General features: G+C 35.7%; 3 protein-coding genes across 3 annotated transcripts; 1 reads left to right on the top strand and 2 right to left on the bottom strand.

Annotated features, from left to right (window-relative positions):
* Positions 1 to 345: 345 nt before the first annotated feature.
* Positions 346 to 4,949, top strand: LOC108482990 (serine/threonine-protein kinase PBL27). The gene is made up of 5 exons (XM_017786143.2): positions 346 to 882; positions 1,578 to 1,777; positions 1,912 to 2,101; positions 2,632 to 3,023; positions 3,151 to 4,949. Exons 1-5 carry the CDS (start codon positions 732 to 734, stop codon positions 3,769 to 3,771), a joined length of 1,554 nt encoding a protein of 517 aa, XP_017641632.1. The 5' UTR covers positions 346 to 731; the 3' UTR covers positions 3,772 to 4,949.
* On the bottom strand, positions 4,681 to 9,909 carry LOC108482991 (uncharacterized). Its single transcript, XM_017786144.2, has 8 exons — positions 9,435 to 9,909; positions 7,511 to 7,921; positions 7,298 to 7,418; positions 6,769 to 7,078; positions 6,413 to 6,485; positions 5,313 to 5,403; positions 5,147 to 5,226; positions 4,681 to 5,003 (listed from the first exon to the last, which is right to left on the bottom strand). The coding sequence occupies exons 1-8, from the start codon at positions 9,483 to 9,485 to the stop codon at positions 4,869 to 4,871; spliced, it is 1,272 nt and encodes a 423-aa protein (XP_017641633.1). The 5' UTR covers positions 9,486 to 9,909; the 3' UTR covers positions 4,681 to 4,868.
* A 1,574-nt stretch (positions 9,910 to 11,483) lies between these two features.
* On the bottom strand, positions 11,484 to 14,655 carry LOC108481766 (receptor-like cytosolic serine/threonine-protein kinase RBK2). The gene is made up of 9 exons (XM_053025243.1): positions 14,272 to 14,655; positions 14,014 to 14,132; positions 13,502 to 13,939; positions 13,156 to 13,407; positions 12,923 to 13,077; positions 12,738 to 12,817; positions 12,511 to 12,646; positions 11,961 to 12,110; positions 11,484 to 11,875 (listed from the first exon to the last, which is right to left on the bottom strand). The coding sequence occupies exons 1-9, from the start codon at positions 14,304 to 14,306 to the stop codon at positions 11,777 to 11,779; spliced, it is 1,464 nt and encodes a 487-aa protein (XP_052881203.1). The 5' UTR covers positions 14,307 to 14,655; the 3' UTR covers positions 11,484 to 11,776.
* Between the last annotated feature and the right edge of the window lie 7,155 nt (positions 14,656 to 21,810).

Below are 21,810 nucleotides of genomic sequence, written 5' to 3' on the forward strand. Positions count from 1 at the left end.
GTGGTCAAACCAATCAAGCCACCGATCCATTCAGTTCAAATTAAATAAATTATTTAAATATCATAAATTTTTTTAAAAATATATAATATTATAAAATCCAATTCAACCGATCTTTAACTTTATTTAATCGATCCGTATAAATTTTTAAAATAATCAATATTTCACCCTGTTTTAAGTCGATATACCGACCAATCTAATCTAATTCTAAATACACTAATAAAAACCTAGGTCAAAATAAGACATATCCAATCAAAAGCATCTGATAATTAATTAGTGGATAAATTAATTTCTAAAATAAATTTACCTATTACTAATCGCTTAATTAGTGGATAATTAATTAATTTACTTTTTAGCCTCCGATAATTAATTAGTGGATAAATTATTATTATTATTATTATTATTTTTCGTTTCCTTACCGTCTCTTCTTCTTAGTTCATACACAAAGCACAAGCATTTTTTTTTTCTTCTTTTTCTTCCATTTGTTGATCTGCCACTTGTGACACGATCTTTTCCTTTTAATGGGCACTTGAGATCATAGAAAAGCTGAAAAAAAGAGAGGATTTGAAGGGGAAACACTCGGTAAAGATTGGATTTTTTTAAAGGGAAATTGAGTGATTTTTTTGTTGTGTGAAAAAAAGGGGGTGAAAGTGAGGATGATTTGGAGTAATCTTTGAAGAATTTGTGTTAAATTTTGGGTTTTTGATTCTGGGTTTTTCTCTTGAATTTCGATTATGGGTGGTGGTGGGTGTTTTCCTTGTTTTGGATCATCAAACAAGGAAAAAAGTAATAATGGTGGGAAATCCATTAAAGAACTGAACAACAAGGATTCAATTAAAGATGGCTCAGTTGGTCAGTCTCATCATGTTAATAGAGCTAGTTTAGGTAATCTATTTTCATCTTTTAGCATAATTTTACTTTTTTTTACTCTTATGTTTGTTTTAAAATTGTGGGTTTTTGATCAGCTGGGATATGTTTCCTTGATTATAAGCAGTTGATCTGAAGAACTTTTGGTTTATTCTTTTTGAGGTGCTTGATTGAATTATATTGTTTATGGCTTTATCTATTCTTTGGCTTTGAATGTTTGTTTTTTTGTTGGTAAACTAGTTTGAATTTTTATAACTCCGATGGGAGGACCTAAGGAATTGTTTGAGAGATCTGCTTGTAGGTTCAGGAACGCCGAATTTTTCATATTATATTGTTGTTCATCCATGATTGTAGCTAACATTTGGACTAAATTCTAGTAAATGTATATTAAGTGTGAATATGGAATGTTCCTACATATGATATAAAAATGTAGTTAAGTACCTTAGGCGCGTCTCATTTCACTTTGAATGTTAAATACGGTGTCGAAATCATCAATTTTGAATCAAGTATGGTTGTTTTTGTGTGTGAGATGGTAAAGTGATAGAAGGGTCCTTCTCCATTTCTGGAGGACTCGGTTTTATAGCATTTGCGGTCACTTTATGCCACACCGGAATGTGGTATTTAGCTTTTCTTATGCTCGTTTAATTGTAATTCTTTTTGTTGTCTATCTTCTTTCATTCCATTTGATGTTTCTGAGTCACTTCTTTGAACAGACAAATCGAAATCCCGGAGTGGTTCTGATTCTAAGAAGGAACCTGCAGTATCTAAAAATGGATCAACCGAAAATATCCCAGCTCAAACATTTACATTTCGAGAGCTTGCTGCTGCCACAAAGAACTTTAGGCCGGAATGTCTATTAGGAGAAGGTGGTTTTGGACGTGTTTACAAGGGCCGGTTGGAAAGTACGGGACAGGTCCGTTACCGATTCTTGAAACTGATGTCTATATCTGCGTTTTTAAATGTTTTGTTATGTTACGGGATTGCACTTTAGTTGCTTTGTATGATAAACTTGGTATCCGAGTGATGTTAAATATTCTCATACTGCAGGTCGTTGCTGTCAAACAGCTTGATAGAAATGGCCTTCAGGGAAATAGAGAATTCCTCGTTGAAGTTCTCATGCTTAGTCTCTTACACCACCCAAACCTTGTCAACCTGATTGGTTATTGTGCCGATGGGGACCAACGCCTCCTTGTCTATGAGTTTATGCCTTTAGGGTCATTGGAGGATCATTTACATGGTAAGGATGCCAGTCTTTTGGTTTTCATGATACCTGCACTGTTAACTTGAAAAGAAAATTATGTAATAAATTGTAAAGTACCTCTATGGCAGTGAAAATGCCACAAAAAATGCTTATTACCGAGTTTGTAGCCTCATAACCGAGTTATTTATTGATGAAGCAGCTTGGGTTGACTTTGGTATAACAATACATCCTTCTATAGAGGTCTTTTAACACGTGATGAAAAGTTTGTGCTTCTTAGAGTAAGATACCGAGACTTTGGCATTGGAATCTTTACTATTAATAGTAAGCAATCAAATACGGAGCCATCGCATCCTTGAAACTGTTCTGTCAGCTTGGCTTTTTTAAATTTACATCTCGTTGTTAGGATTACTTTTAAAGCTTTTGTATTTAAGGGTGCATTAAACATCAGTGTATTCTCTTAGGTGGCTTATTTTGGACCCGTGTGATTAATGTGATATCAAGTTAGGCTTAGAGAATCAAACTTTTGGCAGACCACTATGGTTACATTGTTCTGAATTTGTTTTCAGATCTTCCACCGGATAAGGAACCTTTGGACTGGAATACGAGAATGAAGATTGCAGCTGGTGCAGCCAAGGGATTGGAATACTTGCACGATGAAGCTAGTCCTCCTGTTATATACCGAGACTTAAAATCATCCAACATCCTTCTTGATGAAGGCTATCACCCTAAATTATCTGATTTCGGGCTTGCAAAACTAGGTCCTGTTGGTGACAAAACCCATGTGTCCACTCGTGTAATGGGTACTTATGGTTATTGTGCTCCGGAATATGCAATGACCGGCCAGCTCACTCTAAAATCCGATGTCTACAGTTTCGGAGTGGTCTTTCTCGAGCTTATCACGGGGCGCAAGGCCATTGATAATATGCGTGCTCCTGGAGAGCAGAATCTGGTTGCATGGGTAAGTTTCTGTTTTCTTCTACTGTGCCACAATTGTCCCAAAATGTATGCTTATGCTGAATGATTGTGTTTAACTTAAATAGAGTTTTTTTGTTCTTTTTGATGTTTTCAAAATGGTGGGTTTGTAGGCACGACCGCTTTTCAAAGATCGTAGGAAGTTTCCGAAAATGGCTGACCCGCTACTACAAGGTCGTTATCCGATTCGTGGATTATACCAAGCTCTTGCAGTTGCAGCAATGTGTTTGCAAGAGCAAGCGGCTACAAGGCCTTTAATGCGCGATGTGGTTACGGCCCTTACGTATTTAGCCTCACAAACTTATGACCCAAATGCCCCTGGCAACCAAAGCAACAGAGTCGGTCCATCAAATCCAAGACTTAAGGATGATAGGAATATGGCTGACGGGTTAGACAGCCCCGAGGGTCGTGGATGGCATCATGGTTCTCCTTCCACGCATAGAAATTCGCCTGATTACAGGAAGAGGAATCAGGTGAGGGAATCTAGCACCGGTTCTGAGTTGATCAGGAATGACGCTGGTGGGGGATCAGGGAGGAAATGTGGTTCGGATGATTCGGAAGGACAAGAATCTAATAGAGGCAGCCCACTGAATGCATCAAGAGCAAGGGAAACTCCACATAATCGTGTTCTCGATAGAGAACGTGCTGTTGCGGAGGCCAAAGTATGGGGTGAGAATTGGAGGGAGAGAAAACGGGCGAACGCAATGGGTAGCTTTGATGGTACAAATGAGTAATGACCGATGCTACCTAAATACTAACTCATGTCATTCTTCTCTTCCAATCGAGGACATTGCGTATCGGTTTCTTGGAAAAAATTAAAACTCCAACGATAAAACCATCCGTTACTGTCAATCTCCATATCTACCCCGGAAATAAGAGTTAATGCATGTATCTAACTTTTGACTATTGTTTACTTGTCCTATAGTACATTTCCAAATTCTTCGATTATGTGGTCGAAGGAAGAAACACAAAAAAAGAAGGGATTGAGAGCAGTCGATCGGTTTCGAGAATTCACAGGTAAATTTCCACCAGCAAAAAAAAAAAAAAAATGTATGCAACATACTATATGTATTTAGGCTTCTTTCTTTTTTCTTTCTTTATTGAGATTCATGTTACGGGAGATGTATGTGGGGGGAAATCTTAGTATAGGTTTGTCTGGTTGTCTCACCAGTCTTGTCTAGTTTTCGACTTGTTCGAATTCGTGTATGCATCTCCGATTCTACCTTGTTTTCGGCTTTATACATAGAGGTTTCATGATATTATTATCATTTATGTATGATCACCTTCGTCCTATTGTTCTCTATGTAATTACTTGTTTCATTATATTGTCATTCATATATGATTATCATCATGATAAAAGCACTACAGAGGTCTTTATATTAAGAGTCGAATTGTATTTTATTTTCTCTACCAAAAAAAATGAGCAAATTAGTTTATGTATGTTACATTGAGTAAATTTATCATTTTGATAAAAGTTTCATCCACTTTTAGTCACTTTATGTCAGAATGAGGTACACGTGACATATTACATATAACCATTTTGTAATTTTTATAATTAGGTGATAAAAAAATTAATAATTGAGTAATTTACATATTTTTTAAAATTATTATCTCAATCTCCTATATATATTTCATTAAAAATATTAGACTGAATTTAATTGATTCGTATTTAAATTTAAATAGTGATACTCGGATTTAATACGACACTCATTGCATACAAGCTCAACCTAATGCTATCCGATATTTAGCAAAAAACATTATATCTACATTTAAGGCCTCAATTACTAGGTATTAAGTATAAAAATGCAGGACCACCAGTCACTAAACCGAATCACACCGGGTTCGAATTTCCGGCAACCTGAACTCGCCAACCGAAACACCGGATATACAGTGAATTGAGTGCCATAGCTGTCCCGAAACTTATCGTTCCCGATAACAGTATAGAGAAAACAGCCTTCATATGGACCTGCATAAAGGCATCATTTATCAACAATTACTCGATACAGAAGACTATTTCATGCACGTAGTTCAAATTATCTTGGATAAAAAACACGTTGAGTTTTGGTTTGGGATGGATTTGGTACAAGGCACTAAGTTAGTATTGCTTACCACGGTATAGAATACGTGCACGATTACTGCAACGAGTGCGAACTCGAAAGCTGCAAACGTCCATATATACTCCTTGATTGCTGCAAAAGTGCAAAATCCGAGAGAAGCCGATGTTAAGATGAACTACAACTCGTAAAAGAATATAAAGTTTGAGGTTTGGGCATACCTAAGATGACGGCAAAGATGGAGCCTAAGAGGCCTAGGGCAAACGCAAATGGTGCGGCAATCACAACCGCTTGAGTCTTCATTTCCCGAATCTACAAAATGACAGACGAGGCATGAATTCAACATTATCAAGCCAATGATGAAAAATATAAGCAATTTTGCTTCGATAGTTTCATTTTTCTTGAAGTACCTGTGTTTGACAAACTCTCCAAAGAACCTTAAAAAACTTACCTGTGTTCCAACATACCCGTATTTGAGACTCATATCTGAGTCTTAGCAACATATATAAGTTTACAAGTATAGTTAGGGATGTCAGAGGAATTCAACATATAATGTGCTGAAACTCGAATGGCAAACTAGTTGTATCTAGACAACTCAAATCCAATTAAATAATGCTAAAATGTTTCTTTTAGCCACATGCTAGCCCTATATTGCTCCGACTTTTTATTCTTTTGCTTGAAGTACTCGTGTCCAATACCAAAATCAAACTCATTCGTATATGAGTATTGAGGATTTCAAGGACCCTTCAAAGACATGAAAAATCCTTTTGAAAGAAATAACTATATACATGTTGAACATGTATTCATATGCAACATAACCAAGTCCGAGTAACATAATGTTGAGTAACTAAAGGTTAAAATATGCCATAAGTTCTTGTACTCTACATAATTTTTGAAATTTAGTACCTGTACTTTTATTTTCAAGAATTTAGTCTTTCCACCTTCAGATTTCAAAATTCAAGTCCAACGGTTTAACATGTTAAAATTATTTTGTTAAATTCAACTTCATTAGAACGTCATTTTTTTGTTACGTTGCTATCAAATGAGTATTTTTTTATTTCAAAATGTCAAACCAACAAATTTAACAAAAAAAATAATAGCTAACAACTGGACCTAATTTTTAAAATCTGAAAATAAAGAGACTAAATTCCTGAAAATAAAAGTCCAGAAACTAAATTCCAAATTTATGTGGAGTACAGGGATCTATTGCATATTTTAACTGTAACTAAATGATTTCAGGGACTTGGGTAACATTCAATTCCGCAAAATGAAAAAGATCAGATTCCAGTTTTCAGTTACTGATATAGGTAAAACAGCCTACCAGTAGTTGCTCGAGGAAGAAGAAATAGCATATCGTGCTAATTAACACGAGAACCACGAAATCCTGCCAGACACTGCATTTTGAAGTACGTATATGAGAAGAACAGTTAGTTCTCAAGAAAGTATTATGCTGTAGAATAATTATTTATGTTGCTCCGACTGCTAATTTTGCTAGAAGTACTCGTGTCCAATAGCCATATTCAACAAGATATGGATATGGGGAGCTTCCAAATATATGTAAAAACTTTGGGAAAAAAATAAAACATATACATGTCGGACATATAACCATATCCGAGTTCAAGTAACATAGATAATTATTAATGTTATATCATAATTAGATTAACTAGCTGATACTACCTCACAGTTTCTGATGGGAATCTTTGTGGATCGATGTTCTGTCTATTACTCCTTCGAGCCGTAGTAGGCACCCGCAACAAAGTTACGGGTAAGTTCCTCACTTCTTGTCCACATACGTCGCAGTTTTTGTTTCCTTTCACACTAAACCATTTTATAGCGCACGCCTCGTGCACAAGTTGTAGGGCACCTTTGCAGCTGCATTCCATTTTAAGCGTATTCCTCTCATCACATTCGTCGAAACAGATTCTGCACACGGCTTCCTCTTCGGGAATCTCCTCGTCATCACTTTCTGCAGTAACGGGATTAATATCTGCACATCCCGTAGGAACAGCAAACCAATCTTAAAACTCGAGATGAATAAACCAACAATAAATGAAGTCAATATTTGAAAAAAACCAAATTCTGAGTTCAGTCACTATGTGTTAACCATTGTTGGTCCAAGACTTCAACATCCGTGTCCGACATGAAATCTAATAATAGGGATAAATAAATAGAAAATTAGTCATCAAATGTACGAACCACTACATACCATCACTGTTCTCAGTAGGGGCATGCTCTTTACGAGTATCGAAAGATGCAGATCTCACTATAACGACATTTCGTCCGGGAACTGAAAGGGACCTCGAAACCACAGCAAGCTTAGCTCCTTTCTGCATAAAATTTACAATAACCGTCTCAAAATGCTTTTAAATTTGTGTTTATACGACCGACTTGGAAATAGTCAGAAGTATATGATATATACATTCAATTTACTCCGTTCTCCAGCCATTCTTTCTGTAGCGGGCGTGGCAACTGACGGGGACAAATTTGATGCCGGTGTGACAGGCAGCGATGTACATCTTTGCCAAAAAGATGGAGATGGAAAACTAGCCATACTCGGACTTTCTGAACCGGTTTTGTTGTCAGGGGTGAGGAGGAAGCTTCTCTCGCCATCAGCTATGATACCCTTTTTCTTGAAGCTTAAGCCACGTAAGAAGCTTACCGGTGAGGAACCGCTTTTACCGGAACCTTGGGACTGAAGTAAACCCTTTCCACTATGACTACCAAATCCTATTGGTCTAGGTGGTATTTGAAGTGAAAGATCCGAGTGACGACCACTTGTTTCGGGCCTTGGAGGCTTGTTATCTAAGGGTTCCGGAACAGGAGAATTTGCCTACATTTTATAAGGGTTTAATTCAAGTAATTTCTTTAATATGCCTACTGAGAACATTCAACATTATAAATAAATCATATAACACATTGAATTGGTAAAATAAAAAATCGGATTCCCTAGAACCAAATTTGCATTTTGGGTCCAAATTTCGGGTCTTGGCTTGACGAGGCCGCCATTTGGATCTAGAAAAAAAAAAGGTAAACACAAGGGAGATGGAAGTATCCATGTTTGAAATATTTCCGGATATGATTACGAGGACATGATCCTCTAAATGCATTGTAAACTTAGAAAAGAAAAATTGAACACACCTGGATCCTGTACTCACATTTGAGTCCGGATAACAAAGACTATTAATGTCTTGTGACACAAAAAATAAGCATCCTTGATCAAGCATTTACACGAGTTGCATTTTGCTTGCCCCCAAGAAAAATAAGACATTTCCCAATGCTACACACACACATGCACCGCACACACACATGAGACAAAAGATAAGCATTCTTGACCAAGCATTTACACGGTTTCTGTATCATTTACGAGGATCACGCAAAAACTCACCCACTACCCCCTCAAGAAAAAGAAGACATTTCTCGATGCTACACGCGCATGCATGCACACACATATGACAAAAAAAAAAAAAAAGCAAACCTTTATCAAGCATTTACTCAATTTCCGTTTCATTTATGACAATCCACACAAAAACTCGGCCACCTACCTCCCCCCACCCCCCAACCCAAGAAAAAGAAGACATTTCTCGATCCTACACACGCACGCACACATGACACAAAAAATAGGCATACTTGATCAAGCATTTACACGATTTCCATATCGTTTACAAGGATCACTCAAAACTCGCCAGCCTAACCCCCCCTTCAGAAAAAGAAGACATTTCTCGATGCTACACGCCAGCACGCACGCGCATACCATTAAGGAGATCAACAGTTAAATAGTTTCAACATACTCAAGAACATGATAAGAAGAAACAGTTGATTATCTACCGGATGCCTATTTAGTAGCGGATCCAAAATTTTCATATTTTTACACCTTTGAAATGTATAATTTCATTGAATCTCGGCTAATTTACACATAAAGTATACATATCTTTCTCACAATTTATGAAGGAAACAAAATCTAGATTAAAATCTTCGAAATTCACAAACCCTAAACAATAAGAGATAATCAAACAAAGAAATCTAAGCATTTAAGTATTATCTTCCAAAAAAGGCTTTAAATACCAGAAAAAAAAAACTAGTAAAATACACCCTAAAACATCGATCAACAATCTCAGATTAAAAACAAAAACATAAATCAAGCAAAACTAAGAACATAAATTCACACTATAAAATAGATTGAACCCCAAAAAACAAAAGAGTGAAAAATCATTCAATTCATTTTCTAAGTACTAATTTAATGAAACATATAGAAACACATCTCTGGAAAATGAAGCAAAATATAAGTTTCTCCTCAAATCTATATATTAAGGTAAAAAAAAAAAAAGGAAAAAAAGAAAGGAAACCTGAGAAGAACCATTTGAAACTCCATTGCTGACAGCTTCAGTTGCTTGCATTGTTAGTTCTTGTATAAGCTCACAAGAAACGCCCCCTCAAGAAATAAAATGTAAGAAATAAATATAAAAATCAATCGATAAAAAAAATTAAGAAAAAGGGGAATAATTAATGCAACAAAACAAAAAACATGAGAAACAAAGAATCAAAAGACGGTGCAAACGCAAAGATATACGAAGGAATAAATCTCTACATAAAATTATTAAAAGGAATATATTTTCTTATATTTTCTTTTATTAATATATAATGATATGATATTGAGGATTTAATTGTAATGGTGGTCGGGTCGGAGTCAGTAGGACTTGGGAAGATGACGACAGAATCGTGTCTGAAAGACAGACCACCCTGCCTTTTCCTTGCCGTTTCCTCATGTCCTTCTTTTTTCTACTTACTCGCGACTATGTGCTCATTCTCTACTCGCTTTATGTATTAGCCACGTCAATTGTGCCAGTCATTTTTTTACTTGGAACTGATTCGATTTTTAAAAGTTTCCTTCTTTTTTACGATTCTTTTCATTTTTAGAGTTTTTTTAATTATTTTTCTTATTATATTTATTTTAAATTTCTAAAAAAATATAAGCATATTTTTATATTTTTCTCATTTATTCCATATTCTATGTACTTGTTAAAGGATAAATACTGATTACTTAATTTTAAAAATTGTTCCATACTCAAGACAAATTTAAGGGATAGATGTATCGTTTAAACTTAAATTTTGAAAATGATAATTAAAAGTATAATCTAAATAACAAATTTTACATGTTGAATATAATTTATTTTTGACACTCTAATCTATAAATAGAAGATAATGCGTTTTAATATACTTGAATTCATATTCTCCTATATTAGGAATAATACTGTGCTAATCGAACTAACACTCAATTAACATATAATCTAATATTTTAAAATTAACATGTAAGTAATGATAAAAAATTGGTAATTATATTTTAATTTTTTTATATATAAAAAATTAATAATCCAATAATAGATAAAACGATATATATTAGTCATTATGGGAGCACCACATTGACATGTGAGAGTGGAGTTGACAAAATGAAAGCAAGTGGGAGAGTTAGGTCCATTGTTACCATCACACATTCATTACACACTCCATAAATTATTTAGGAAATTTCCTAAATACATACAAGCTCCTCTTCTTTTAACTTTTCTTTTCCCACCCAATTTTTTATTTTAATTTTAATTTAATAAATTAAATATTTTTATTGAATTATCAATAAAGTGATAAAAAATTTGTGTTGAAATAATTCTTAAATTATATATCTTATGTTAAATTTTGTATAAAAAAGTAAGATTATTTTTAAAAAATTCTAAATAATTGAAAATAAAATTAATTTTAATTTTGAAATTGAGTAAATTAATTTTTTTAAAATTGATCGAGCAATTTAATTCTGTTAATTTCAAAAGTGAACAATAAAAGACAATTAATCACGGTGTTAATGTTTTCTGTCAATTGTACATAATTTTGATTGATATATGAATAAATTTAGTAATGATTTAACAGTTTACGTACATTCTGTCAATTTGGTAATGATTTAACAGTTTTAGCCTGTAACATTTATGTAAATGTGTAAATATTGAATTTAAATTTATTGTAACTTTTAGAATTTAGACCAAATTGATAAAACAATATAAACATCAAGAGCTAATTTTATTGTTATACCAATAAAATTTATAGATATGTTGACTTGACTTATCCTCACCTTCCTCCTGTTACCACCAATAGTCTACTTAGGGTTCTAAACTCAACGATACATCTAACTGAAGATATTAATGTAATGATTAATTGTCTTTAAGTGTTTACTTTTAGAATTGAATATAATTTTCTTTTATTTAAATAATTTAAGTATTTTTTACATATTTATAATATAATATTATATAATTTATTCTTCATATGATACAAAATAACTTGATATATATATACCATATGATTAAAAAGTAAATTGAGTTAAGTCCGATTTTGAATGTTAGATATTTAACTCATTTTACTCAATTTTATTTTTCACGATCTAAATTGTTACAAATATTAGAAGAATTTAGGGTTTGTACGAATAATCTAACCCAAATTACCCCTCAAATTAGGGTTCGTTGTTAACATGAAGCCATACCAACGAACTTCATTGAAAAAAGAACTAGAATTCAAAGACACCCAAAGGCAAGCTATAAAACAAAGGACAGAACAGACTTTAAAACATCATTACACTGTCCTGAAAGAACCTCCATTTGCCTGTAGATATCATTGAAATACTATGTTTGTGTTGTATTCTTTAGCAACATCATGGATCTTCTTCGAGTAAATCCTCACAGGTATCGCCTTCTTCGAGTTGTTTCAGCGTCTCCTGGCAACTGTTATTGCCTTTAAGAATGTCTACGACCTATTGAAACAAATCAAAGATAAAAAAACCTGAAGTTTTTAAAACTTGTCTCGGAAGAAATTTTATGTGTAATGAAAGGACATGCCTGACTCATTCGGGGTCGATCCGCTTCGGATGGACAAATGCAAATAGAAGCTAGAACTAGAACACGGTTTAGCTGATCGGAGTCGTAGTCATCCCCTAGAGATGGATCGACAAGTTGTTCGATCTTGTTTTCTCTGATCAAAGGGTTTGCCTGCAAGGATTCGTATACCGAAGTTTAAGTCATTGGGAATACTCGGGTTTAGTTGTCGAGTGTTTTTTCTCTCTCTTCTTTGGATGATAACGATGTATATTTGTATGATGTGGTTATTGTTTATTGATGTTATATCTTAAAATAAGTTTCATACATATCAACACGTATTTTACTCTATACTAAACACGTATTTATATGGTTCCATGTGTGATCTCACATGTGATCTCGCAGGAGGATACAGATCTTCTTCCTGTGAACACTTAATACCATGCGAGCTCACTGCACGAGCCAATACGCGAGCTCGGTATGCGAACCACGTAGAGTCCAACCCGAACCCATTCGGAATACTGATCAGTAATAGCAAGTATCATAAACAATAGTTTAAGTTCAAGAAACCTACCCACATAACAAGGCTTTTCTGTGAACTATCGAGAGCTTGCCTCCCGGTAACAAGTTCCAATAGCACTACTCCGAAAGCAAAGACATCCGTTTTTTCATTCACTATACCATGCAAGAAGAACTCGGGAGGAAGGTAACTGTCACGAAAGGAATTTCGTTTAAAATTTTTATGAACAACACGGAATAATTTTAAGGCTTGGAAACCGAGTGGGATTCGAAATTACAAACCCGAATGTGCCTTCTACTTTAGAAACAATGTGATGAGTCCATTGATTAGGTAACCACTTTGAAAGACCAAAATCAGATATCTGCAATTCCATTGGAAATTCAACCTTAATATATATATATATATGCATAATGAATGCTTTGTTTTACTAAGATTACGGCGTACATGTTCAAGGTTTGACATGTACCTGAGCGTCGAAGTCCTCTGAAAGCAATATGTTTGCAGGCTTGATATCTTTATGGATGATTCGCCTCTGGCAACCTTCGTGAAGATAGCAAAGCCCTTCGGCAGCCCCGAGGGCGATCTTGAATCGAATGCACCAATTTAGCTTCTCCTTTGAGCCTGTATATGCATAGCAAAGAAGTTGAAATACTAGAACATGTGAAGAAACCCGAAACTCGAGGTTTCGGAATAACGAACCGTAAAGTAATGATGCCAAGCTTCCATGAGGAGACAATTGAAGAACAAGGTGCATCCCTCCATCAACTCCGTACCCAATCAATTGAGCAATATTTGGATGATCGACATGAACTATAATCCCGAGCTCAGACAAGAAATCCATTGTCATCTCTTCGGGTGAACCTCTGGTTAGTCGCTTGATGGCAACGAGCTTACCGTCTTTCAATCTCCCTTTGTAAACTTCTGCATACCCTCCTTCTCCTATCAAATTTTCTTCACAAAAAAAAAAAAAAAAAGTGTGAATAAATGTTCGTCAGCCTCAGAGGCAATACGGAAACATAAAACCAATGAACTGAAATTTACTAACCGCGACTGAAGTTATCGGTCGCTTCCCGAAGCTCCGATAACGAGAAGTTCTTCCAGGAAGATTTAAAACAGGACAGTTCGGCATCAAGAGACGAAGAAATTTGTGGAACAACGTCACCTTTGATTCTTTTCTTCTTTCTTCGAGTGAGCTTCGGTTTTATAGGCAAGCCTTGAGAAGAAACTCCTTGTCTCTTTTTCCGCGTCCGAAAGAAATCACGCCAGTGAATGCTCGTGCTCGAATGACGTTGGTTTTCGAAGTCCGCCGACGAAGTGCTGGCATCAGGAACCGGTTCGGATTCAGCAGATTCTATTTCTACCGACGCCATACTCGAATCTATAGATTCTTCTTCACTTGTTGAACAATCCTCAAGAGTTCCATCCGTCGGAGGCGGCTCCTCTACCGCCCTCTCTTTGTCGGCACCTAACGATGCCTTAAAATCTAACACGACACACATTTCCAACATTAGAAAAATATAGCTAAAAATCGACATTAAAGAACACAGAAACGCGTACCGAGAGGCGAGATCTTGTCGAAGAAACCAGCTCGATGCCGTCTTCCTATGTTTAGGAAAGGCTTTTTGAACTTTTCTTTGACAGTTTTATTAGAGCTTTTGTTATCAATGGATTGTTCACTGGGGAATAAAATCAAAAACGAAAACTAAATTCAATTCGTTCATACAAATTCATTTGAAGATCAATAAACAAACAAGAACCCAAAGCTGCAAATTAAAAGTAAATCATAAAGAAAACCAGATATAATGAGTAAAGTACCATGAATGAGGAGAAAAATGTTGGGTATCTTCCATGGTGTTTTCCTCAACCAGCAAGAGAAAGAGAATTTACATTGACAATGATTGAACAAAAAGAGAATTTACATTTGCAATGATTGAACAAAGGATCCATGTCTTTTTAATTAATTATTTATTTATTTTGGTTTTAAAGATTTACCTGAATTTTGTTCTTGAAAGTGGATAATTTGTGATCAGTTACTTCTAAATTTTTAATCCATTTTTAGCAGGTGGAAAATCTAGAAAAAGAAAAGGGGAAAAAAAAAAAAGATGCTCTTTTTTTATGTTTATAGTTAGCGTAAGTTAAGGAAAGTGGAAGGCTTGTAAGAAGCACCTTTAATGGCGGCTGTTATGGTAACGCCTCCTTTGTTCAGTTTCTGACAAGTGGAATAACATTTTTTTTATTTTTTATTCTTCCACTTTCTCTTGCAATTGTAAGAATTATTATCCGGTTAAAAAAATCCAGAAAATAAAACATGAAAAGGTTAAATTCTTCTATTAGTCCTTGTAATTTTTTAAATGTTTCATTTTTTCCTTTCATTTTTCAACTTTATCCAAAAATGGATGGAAAGACTTTCAATTTTTCCATCTTTCTTACTAAACACATCTATGAAAATTGGAGAGAAAAATTAGGGTGGGAACAACATTAGAAAGATGATCCAATTTGAGGGTTTGGATATGTTTATCTACTGGTATTGAAGTTAGAAAATTGATGAAAGCAATCATTGAATCCATTGATGGCACCCCTTTTGATTTCAAGGAGCTTGATCTTTCGCAATGGAACTTGTGAAGGGGAAGCGGTTTCTTCTCGTGTTAGATGATGTTTGGAATGAAAAGTAAGAAAAAAATGGGATAGTTTTAGGAAGCCATTGAAGGTTGGAGCAAAAGGTAATCTGGTCATTGTTACAACTCGGATGGAGAAAGTTGCTCTTATCATGGCTACTCTTCCTATATACCGTTTAGACTATTTGTTGATGGAAAGCAAATTGTTCAGAAATGTGGAGGGGTACCTTTGGCTGTTAAAACTCTTGGTAGTATGTTGCAGTTAAAACATAGGGAAAGTGATTGGTTATCTGTGAAAGAAAGTGAGATATGGGAGTTTTCGGATGATGAGAGCGGCATCTTACCTGCGTTGACAATCTATCATCATGTTTAAGGTAGTGTTTTGCATATTGCTCGGTATTCCCGAAACGTTGTGAAATGGATAGCAAATGAATTTGTTCCTGTTAGAGGACGAAGGGATTTTCCTCGAGCTAAGTTGGAGATCCTTGTTTCAAGATGTTACGGAATATTACGATGGTACCGTGGCGTGTGCCGTTTCTGTAATGAGATCGGAATATTCATACTCAATCAATGCCTCCTCCCCGGTTGGAAAGGACTCTCACGTCATTTTGGTCACTCATTCTTGGTAGTCTCCAACCTCATTCTAACCTGTAGTGTACAGATAACCTGTAGTGTTATCAAGGTTTAAAGCTTCCTGGATGGTTGACTGATTTACGGAATCTGGTCTTGGTTGAGCTTGACCGGTGTAAAAGATGTTCGCATCTTCCACCTCTAGGTGAACTACCATTGCTCAGGTTTCTTAAAATAAGGGAAATGGATGTTGTGGAGTGCATTAGCAGTGAATTCTATGGAAATGGGGTTAATCCGTTCTCATCGTTGGAGGGACTCGATATTGACTCGATGCCTGTTTTGGAGACATCGAAAACAGTCAAGGGTAAATTTTCCTCGTCTGCGAATCTTGACGTTCAAGAAATGCCCTGAGTTGATTGAATTGCAAACCTTCGAATTTGGACAAGGAAGAATGCCTCGTTTCTAAGTCGTCGCGATATCGGTTCAATCGAGATCCATGACCTATCTAGCGTGACAAATTTTCTCATTGGTTTGTTGCAAAATCAGACTCACCTTGAGGAGTTGACAATAGCATCCTTACCCGAACTCAAGTCTTTGTTGAACAAGCTGGATAATCTTTCGATGGTTAAACACTTGAACTTCAATGGTTGCAAGAAGCTTGAAGACATTCCAGAAGCATTACAAAAATGCTTTAGAGAGTTTGATTTTGAGTGGCTGCAACAGTCTTTTTTTTGTTTCCCGGTAATGGAGTCCGTCACTCCGCGTTCTAAAGGTCGTATCCAGCGAGCGATTTACGTCTTTATCTGATGGGATCATTCGACACATCTCGAGGAATTGTGTCTCGTTGACTGTCCGATGTTGGATTTCTTACCGGGAGAAATCCAATGTCTAAGCGCTCTTCGAATGTTGCCAATTAGTTGGTGCAATAGATTAACTTCTGTTCCGAACCAGATAGAACACCTGTTAGAATTAAGTGACCCAAATTCTTATTTAAATAAAATACGATGGAAAATAAAATAAAAGTAAAATCCATATAGAACTAGACTTCTTTTATTTTATTTTAGAATAAGGTTTTTAAACCTTATTAAACTCCATCTATTTTATATTGATTAGGATAAGGTGTTTCAATCCTACTAGAATATGGCTTTGCAAGCCTATAAATAGACATAGTCTATTCCTCTTGTATTAGAGTAAAAAATTTTTCGACATAGTGAATTTTCTTCTCCTCTGCCCGTGGTTTTTTTTTTCCGAAAGGGTTTCCACGTAAAATTTATGTGTTCTTTATTTTTATTTATTTTATTCTATTTTATTTTTCACAAATTGGTATCGAGCTTCCGGTTATTCATCTCGATCACGGTAATGGCGTCTTTGAAGTATGAAATTCGGTGTTGGATCGCAACACCGATTTGCGTTGTGGCAAATTAAGATGCAAGCGCTTCTTGCAGATGGATCTAGAGGATGCCCTGCTAGGATAGATAAGATGCCTTCGACATTAACAGATGAAGAGAAGAAGCGTAAGGATCGAAAGGCATTAACACAATTACATCTGCATTTGTCCAACGAAATTTTGCGGGATGTGATGAAAGAGAAAACCGCCACGCATTATGGAAGAGGCTAGAACAAATATGTATGTCGAAAACTCTAACAAGCAAGTTGCATATGAAGCGGCGTCTTTATGCTCATCGTTTGGAGGAAGGTGCATCAGACACGAACACTTAATGTGTTTAAAGAAATTCTCTCAACCTTGGAGGCCATGGAGGTTCAGTATGATAAGGAAGATCTAGGGTTGATTCTACTTTGTTCGTTGCCCCCGTCTTATTCAACCTTTAGAGACACGATTTTATATAGCCGCGAGTCTCTCACAGTTGATGAGGTTTATGATTCTTTAACCTCGTATGATAAGATGAAGCATCTTGTGGTTAAACCCAACTCTCAGGGAGAGGGTCTCATTGTTCGTGGGAGACAAGACCGGAATGTTGATGATGATCGTGGTAGAACACAGGAACGGAATCCTCGTGGTAAATCTAAGGGTAGATCGAAATCTTCAAACAGAGGTAAAACTTGCAACTTCTGCAAGAAGAAAGGGCACATTAAATCTGAAAGCTATAAGCTACAAAATAAGATTAAAAGGAGGTGCGAATCAAAAGGGAAAACACCGGAAAATTCGGTGAAGTCGATGTTGTAGAAGACTACAATGATGGTGAACTTCTAGTTGCTTCATCAATGATTCTAAAGTAAGCGAGGAGTGGATACTTGATTCAGTTGCACCTTCCACATGAGTCCCAATCGGGATTGGTTTACAACTTATGAAACAAGATCTGAAGGTGTTGTTTTGATGGGAAATAATGCTTCATGTAAAATCGCGGTGTTGGAACAATTAAAGTTAAGATGTTTGATGGAGTTGTCGAACACTTAGTGACGTGCGGCATGTTCCGAATTGAAAAGAAATTTAATTTCGTTGAGTACTCTTGATTCAAAAGGGCAGATACACAAATGAAAGTGGGGTTTTAAAGATTTCAAAGGGTCCTTGTTGTGATGAAAGGGCAAAGAAAGATTGCCAAGTTATATGTTTTAGGTGGTTCTATCATTCTCGGTGATGCAATTGCCGCTTCCTCTTCCTTGTCGATGATGATATTACTAAACTTTGGCATATGCGCCTAGGGCATATGAGTGAGAATGGCATGGCGTAATTAAGCAAAGAGGACTTCTTAATGGGCAAGGAATTTGCAAACCGAATTTCTGTGAGCACTGTGTTTTGGGAAGCAAAAGAGAGTTCGATTCACTAGAGGAATCCATAACACGAAGGAAACGTTGGAGTATATCCATTCGATCGTGGGGCCGTCCAGAGTGCCTTCGAGAGGTGGAGCTAATTATATGCTAACCTTTATTGATGATTTTTCCGAAAAAGTTTGGGCGTTCTTCCGAAGCGAAAAGCGATGTGTTTTCCACATTTAAGTCTTGGAAAATTATGATTGAAAAAGAGACGGAAAAGCAGATAAAATACCTCCGCATGCAGACAATGGCTTAGAGTTACGCTCGATGAGTTTAATAGATTGTGCAAGTCGAAAGGATCATGAGACACTTGACGATTCGTCATACTCCACAACAAAAGCGGCGTTGCGAAGCGAATGAACGAAACGATCATGGAGAAGGTTCGATGTATGTTGTCAAATGCCAACTTACAAGTCATTTTGGGCGTAAGCGACCTCATCTTGCATGTTTTTGATCAACCGATCTCCATCCGCTGCCATTAAGAAAAAGACTCCACAAGAGGTATGGTCCGTAATCCCGCTAATTATTACGATTTAAAGATTTTGGGTGTCCTGCGTATGCTCATGTTGATAATGGAAAATTGGAACCGAGATCCATTAAATGCGTTTTCTTGGTTATAAAGTGGTGTAAAAGGCTATAAGTTATGGTGTCCTGAAAATAGAAAAGTTGTGATTAGCGAGATGTTGTTTTGATGAAACCGCTATGCTACCTAACTTATCTCTTAAAGACTCTTCCAATAAAGAAAACCAAAAGCGGTGGAGCATCGATTAATACGAATCAACTCCTCAAGCCAAGACAAAATTGTGAATAGAGTTGCTTCTTCACCGCAATACTCTATCGCCAAAAACATGACAAGAAGAGAAATTAAACCTCCAAAGAAGTATGCCGAGGTTGATCTAGTTGCTTATGCTTTAAATGTGGTGAAGATATAGATGCGAATCAAGAGCCATTTAATTATTCGAGGCGATTAGTGTGAAGACTCGAAAAGTGGATGTTTGCTATGCAAGAGGAGATGGAATCACTCCACAAAAAAACAGAACATGGGATCTTGTAAAACTTCCTAAAGGTAAAAAGGCATTCGTTGTAAATGGGTGTTTAAAAGAAAGAAGGGACTCAGGAGTTGAAGAACCCGGATATAAAGCAAGGCTTGTTGCAAAGGGTTACTGATCAAATTCGAGTGGACTTCACAGATGTGTTCTCTCCAGGTTGTTAAGCATAGTTCGATTCGAGCTTTGCTTGGTATTGTGGCCATGCATGATTTGGAGCTTGAGCGGTTAGATGTAAAAGCGCATTTTTGCATGGAGAACTTGAGGAAGATATTTACATGCAACAACCGAGAGGGTTTTATAGTCTCGAAAAAAGAGGACTATGTTTGCTTGCTTTGAAAAAGTCCCTTTACGGTTTGAAACAATCACCAAGACAAGGGTACAAGAGGTTTGATTCCTTTATGACTTCTCATGATTTCAAAAGAAGTAGTTTTGACAGTTGTGTCTACTTTAAAAAAAAGTTGATGGTTCTTTTGTGTATCTACTTCTTTATGTTGATGACATGTTGATAGCAAGAAAAGATAAAGAGAGATAAGAAAGGTTAAAGCCCAACTAAGTGAAGAATTTGAGATGAAAGATTTAGGACCAACAAAGAAGATACTTGGTATGGAGATTCTCGAGATAGAAAAGCAAGTAAATTGTACCTAAGTCGGAGGGGTACATTGAGAAAGTTCTTTGCGTTCAATATGCAGAGTGCTAAGCCTGTTAGTACTCCTTTAGCGACCCATTTCGGACTTTCATCGGCCTTATCTCCTCAATCGATAATGAGATTGAGTACATGTCACATGTTCCATACTCTAGTGCGAGAGGATCTCTCATGTATGCTATGGTTTGTTCACGCCCGATTTATCATATGCGATCGGTCACGGTTAGCGATACATGGCGAATCTCGGTAAAGAACACCGGAAAGCGATTCGGTGGATTTTAAGATACTTACGAGGCACTACTAATGTTTGCTTACAGTTTGGAAGAACTAAAGATGGAGTTATAGGGTATGTTGATGCTGATTTTGCTGGAGACCTTGATAGAAGAAGATCTCTCACAAGTTACGTCTTTACAATCGGAGGTTGTGCAATTAGTTGGAAAGCCACTTTGCAAACTACAATCGCTTTGTCTACCACTCGTTGAGTACATGGCGATTCTTGAGGCTTGTAAAGAAGCTATTTGGTTGAAGGGACTATTTAGTGAACTCAATGAAGACCTTCAAATCAGCCACGATATTTTGTGACAATCAGTGCCATCTTTCTTACAAAAGATCAAATGTTTCATGAGAGAACAAAACACATTGATATTCGGTATCATTTTGTTCGTGATATTATTGCTCGTGGTGATATTGTTGAGAGCAAAATTAGCACTCATGAAAATCCTGCAGATATGATGACTAAGTCACTTCCTATAACCAAGTTTGAGCATTGCTTAGACTTGGTTGGTGTTCATTGTTGAAGTTAAACCCTTAAGGGGTTTTTGGAAGAGGTGAAGAACTTGTTTATTGAAAGTTCGCGATGAAGAACTTGTTCATTGAGAATTTGTGTCAAGGTGGAGATTGTTAGAATTAAGTGACCCAAATTCTTATTTAAATAAAATACGATGGAAAATAAAATAAAAGTAAAATCCATATAGAACTAGACTTCTTTTATTTTATTTTAGAATAAGGTTTTTAAACCTTATTAAACTCCATCTATTTTATATTGATTAGGATAAGGTGTTTCAATCCTACTAGAATATGGCTTTGCAAGCCTATAAATAGACATAGTCTATTCCTCTTGTATTAGAGTAAAAAATTTTTCGACATAGTGAATTTTCTTCTCCTCTGCCCGTGGTTTTTTTTTTCCCGAAAGGGTTTCCACGTAAAATTTATGTGTTCTTTATTTTTATTTATTTTATTCTATTTTATTTTTCACAACACCTCACCTCACTTTTTGAGTTGAAACAAGAAAGTTGTACTAAATTGCTCGGTTTTCAATTAAGTTTGCTTGAAAATATCTATAAAAGTATTTTATGATTTGAATATAAAAATTTAATTTATATGTAGATTTGATTAAAATATGATTTTTTATATTGATTAATTAGATTCAATTTTAGTTTCAAAATTAAATTATATTTAAATCGAAATTTGATTAAGAATGATTGGTATTCGTTTTGAATGAAATTCAATTTAGGAATATGTGAATAAGAACAAGGATTTCATTTATTTGGTGAGCAAAAGATTATGTTTCAGTAGTGAAAAATAAGATAAAGAGAGAAAAAAAAAAAAAGAAGAGAAGAAAAATAAAGAAATAAAAAATTAAATTGTTCAAAAAATAAAAGTATAAGGACTAGTACAATTTAACTTGAAATTTAGTTTGATATGA

The sequence above is a fragment of the Gossypium arboreum genome, chromosome 1 (genome assembly GCF_025698485.1).
Source record: "Gossypium arboreum isolate Shixiya-1 chromosome 1, ASM2569848v2, whole genome shotgun sequence".
NCBI lineage: Eukaryota > Viridiplantae > Streptophyta > Magnoliopsida > Malvales > Malvaceae > Gossypium > Gossypium arboreum.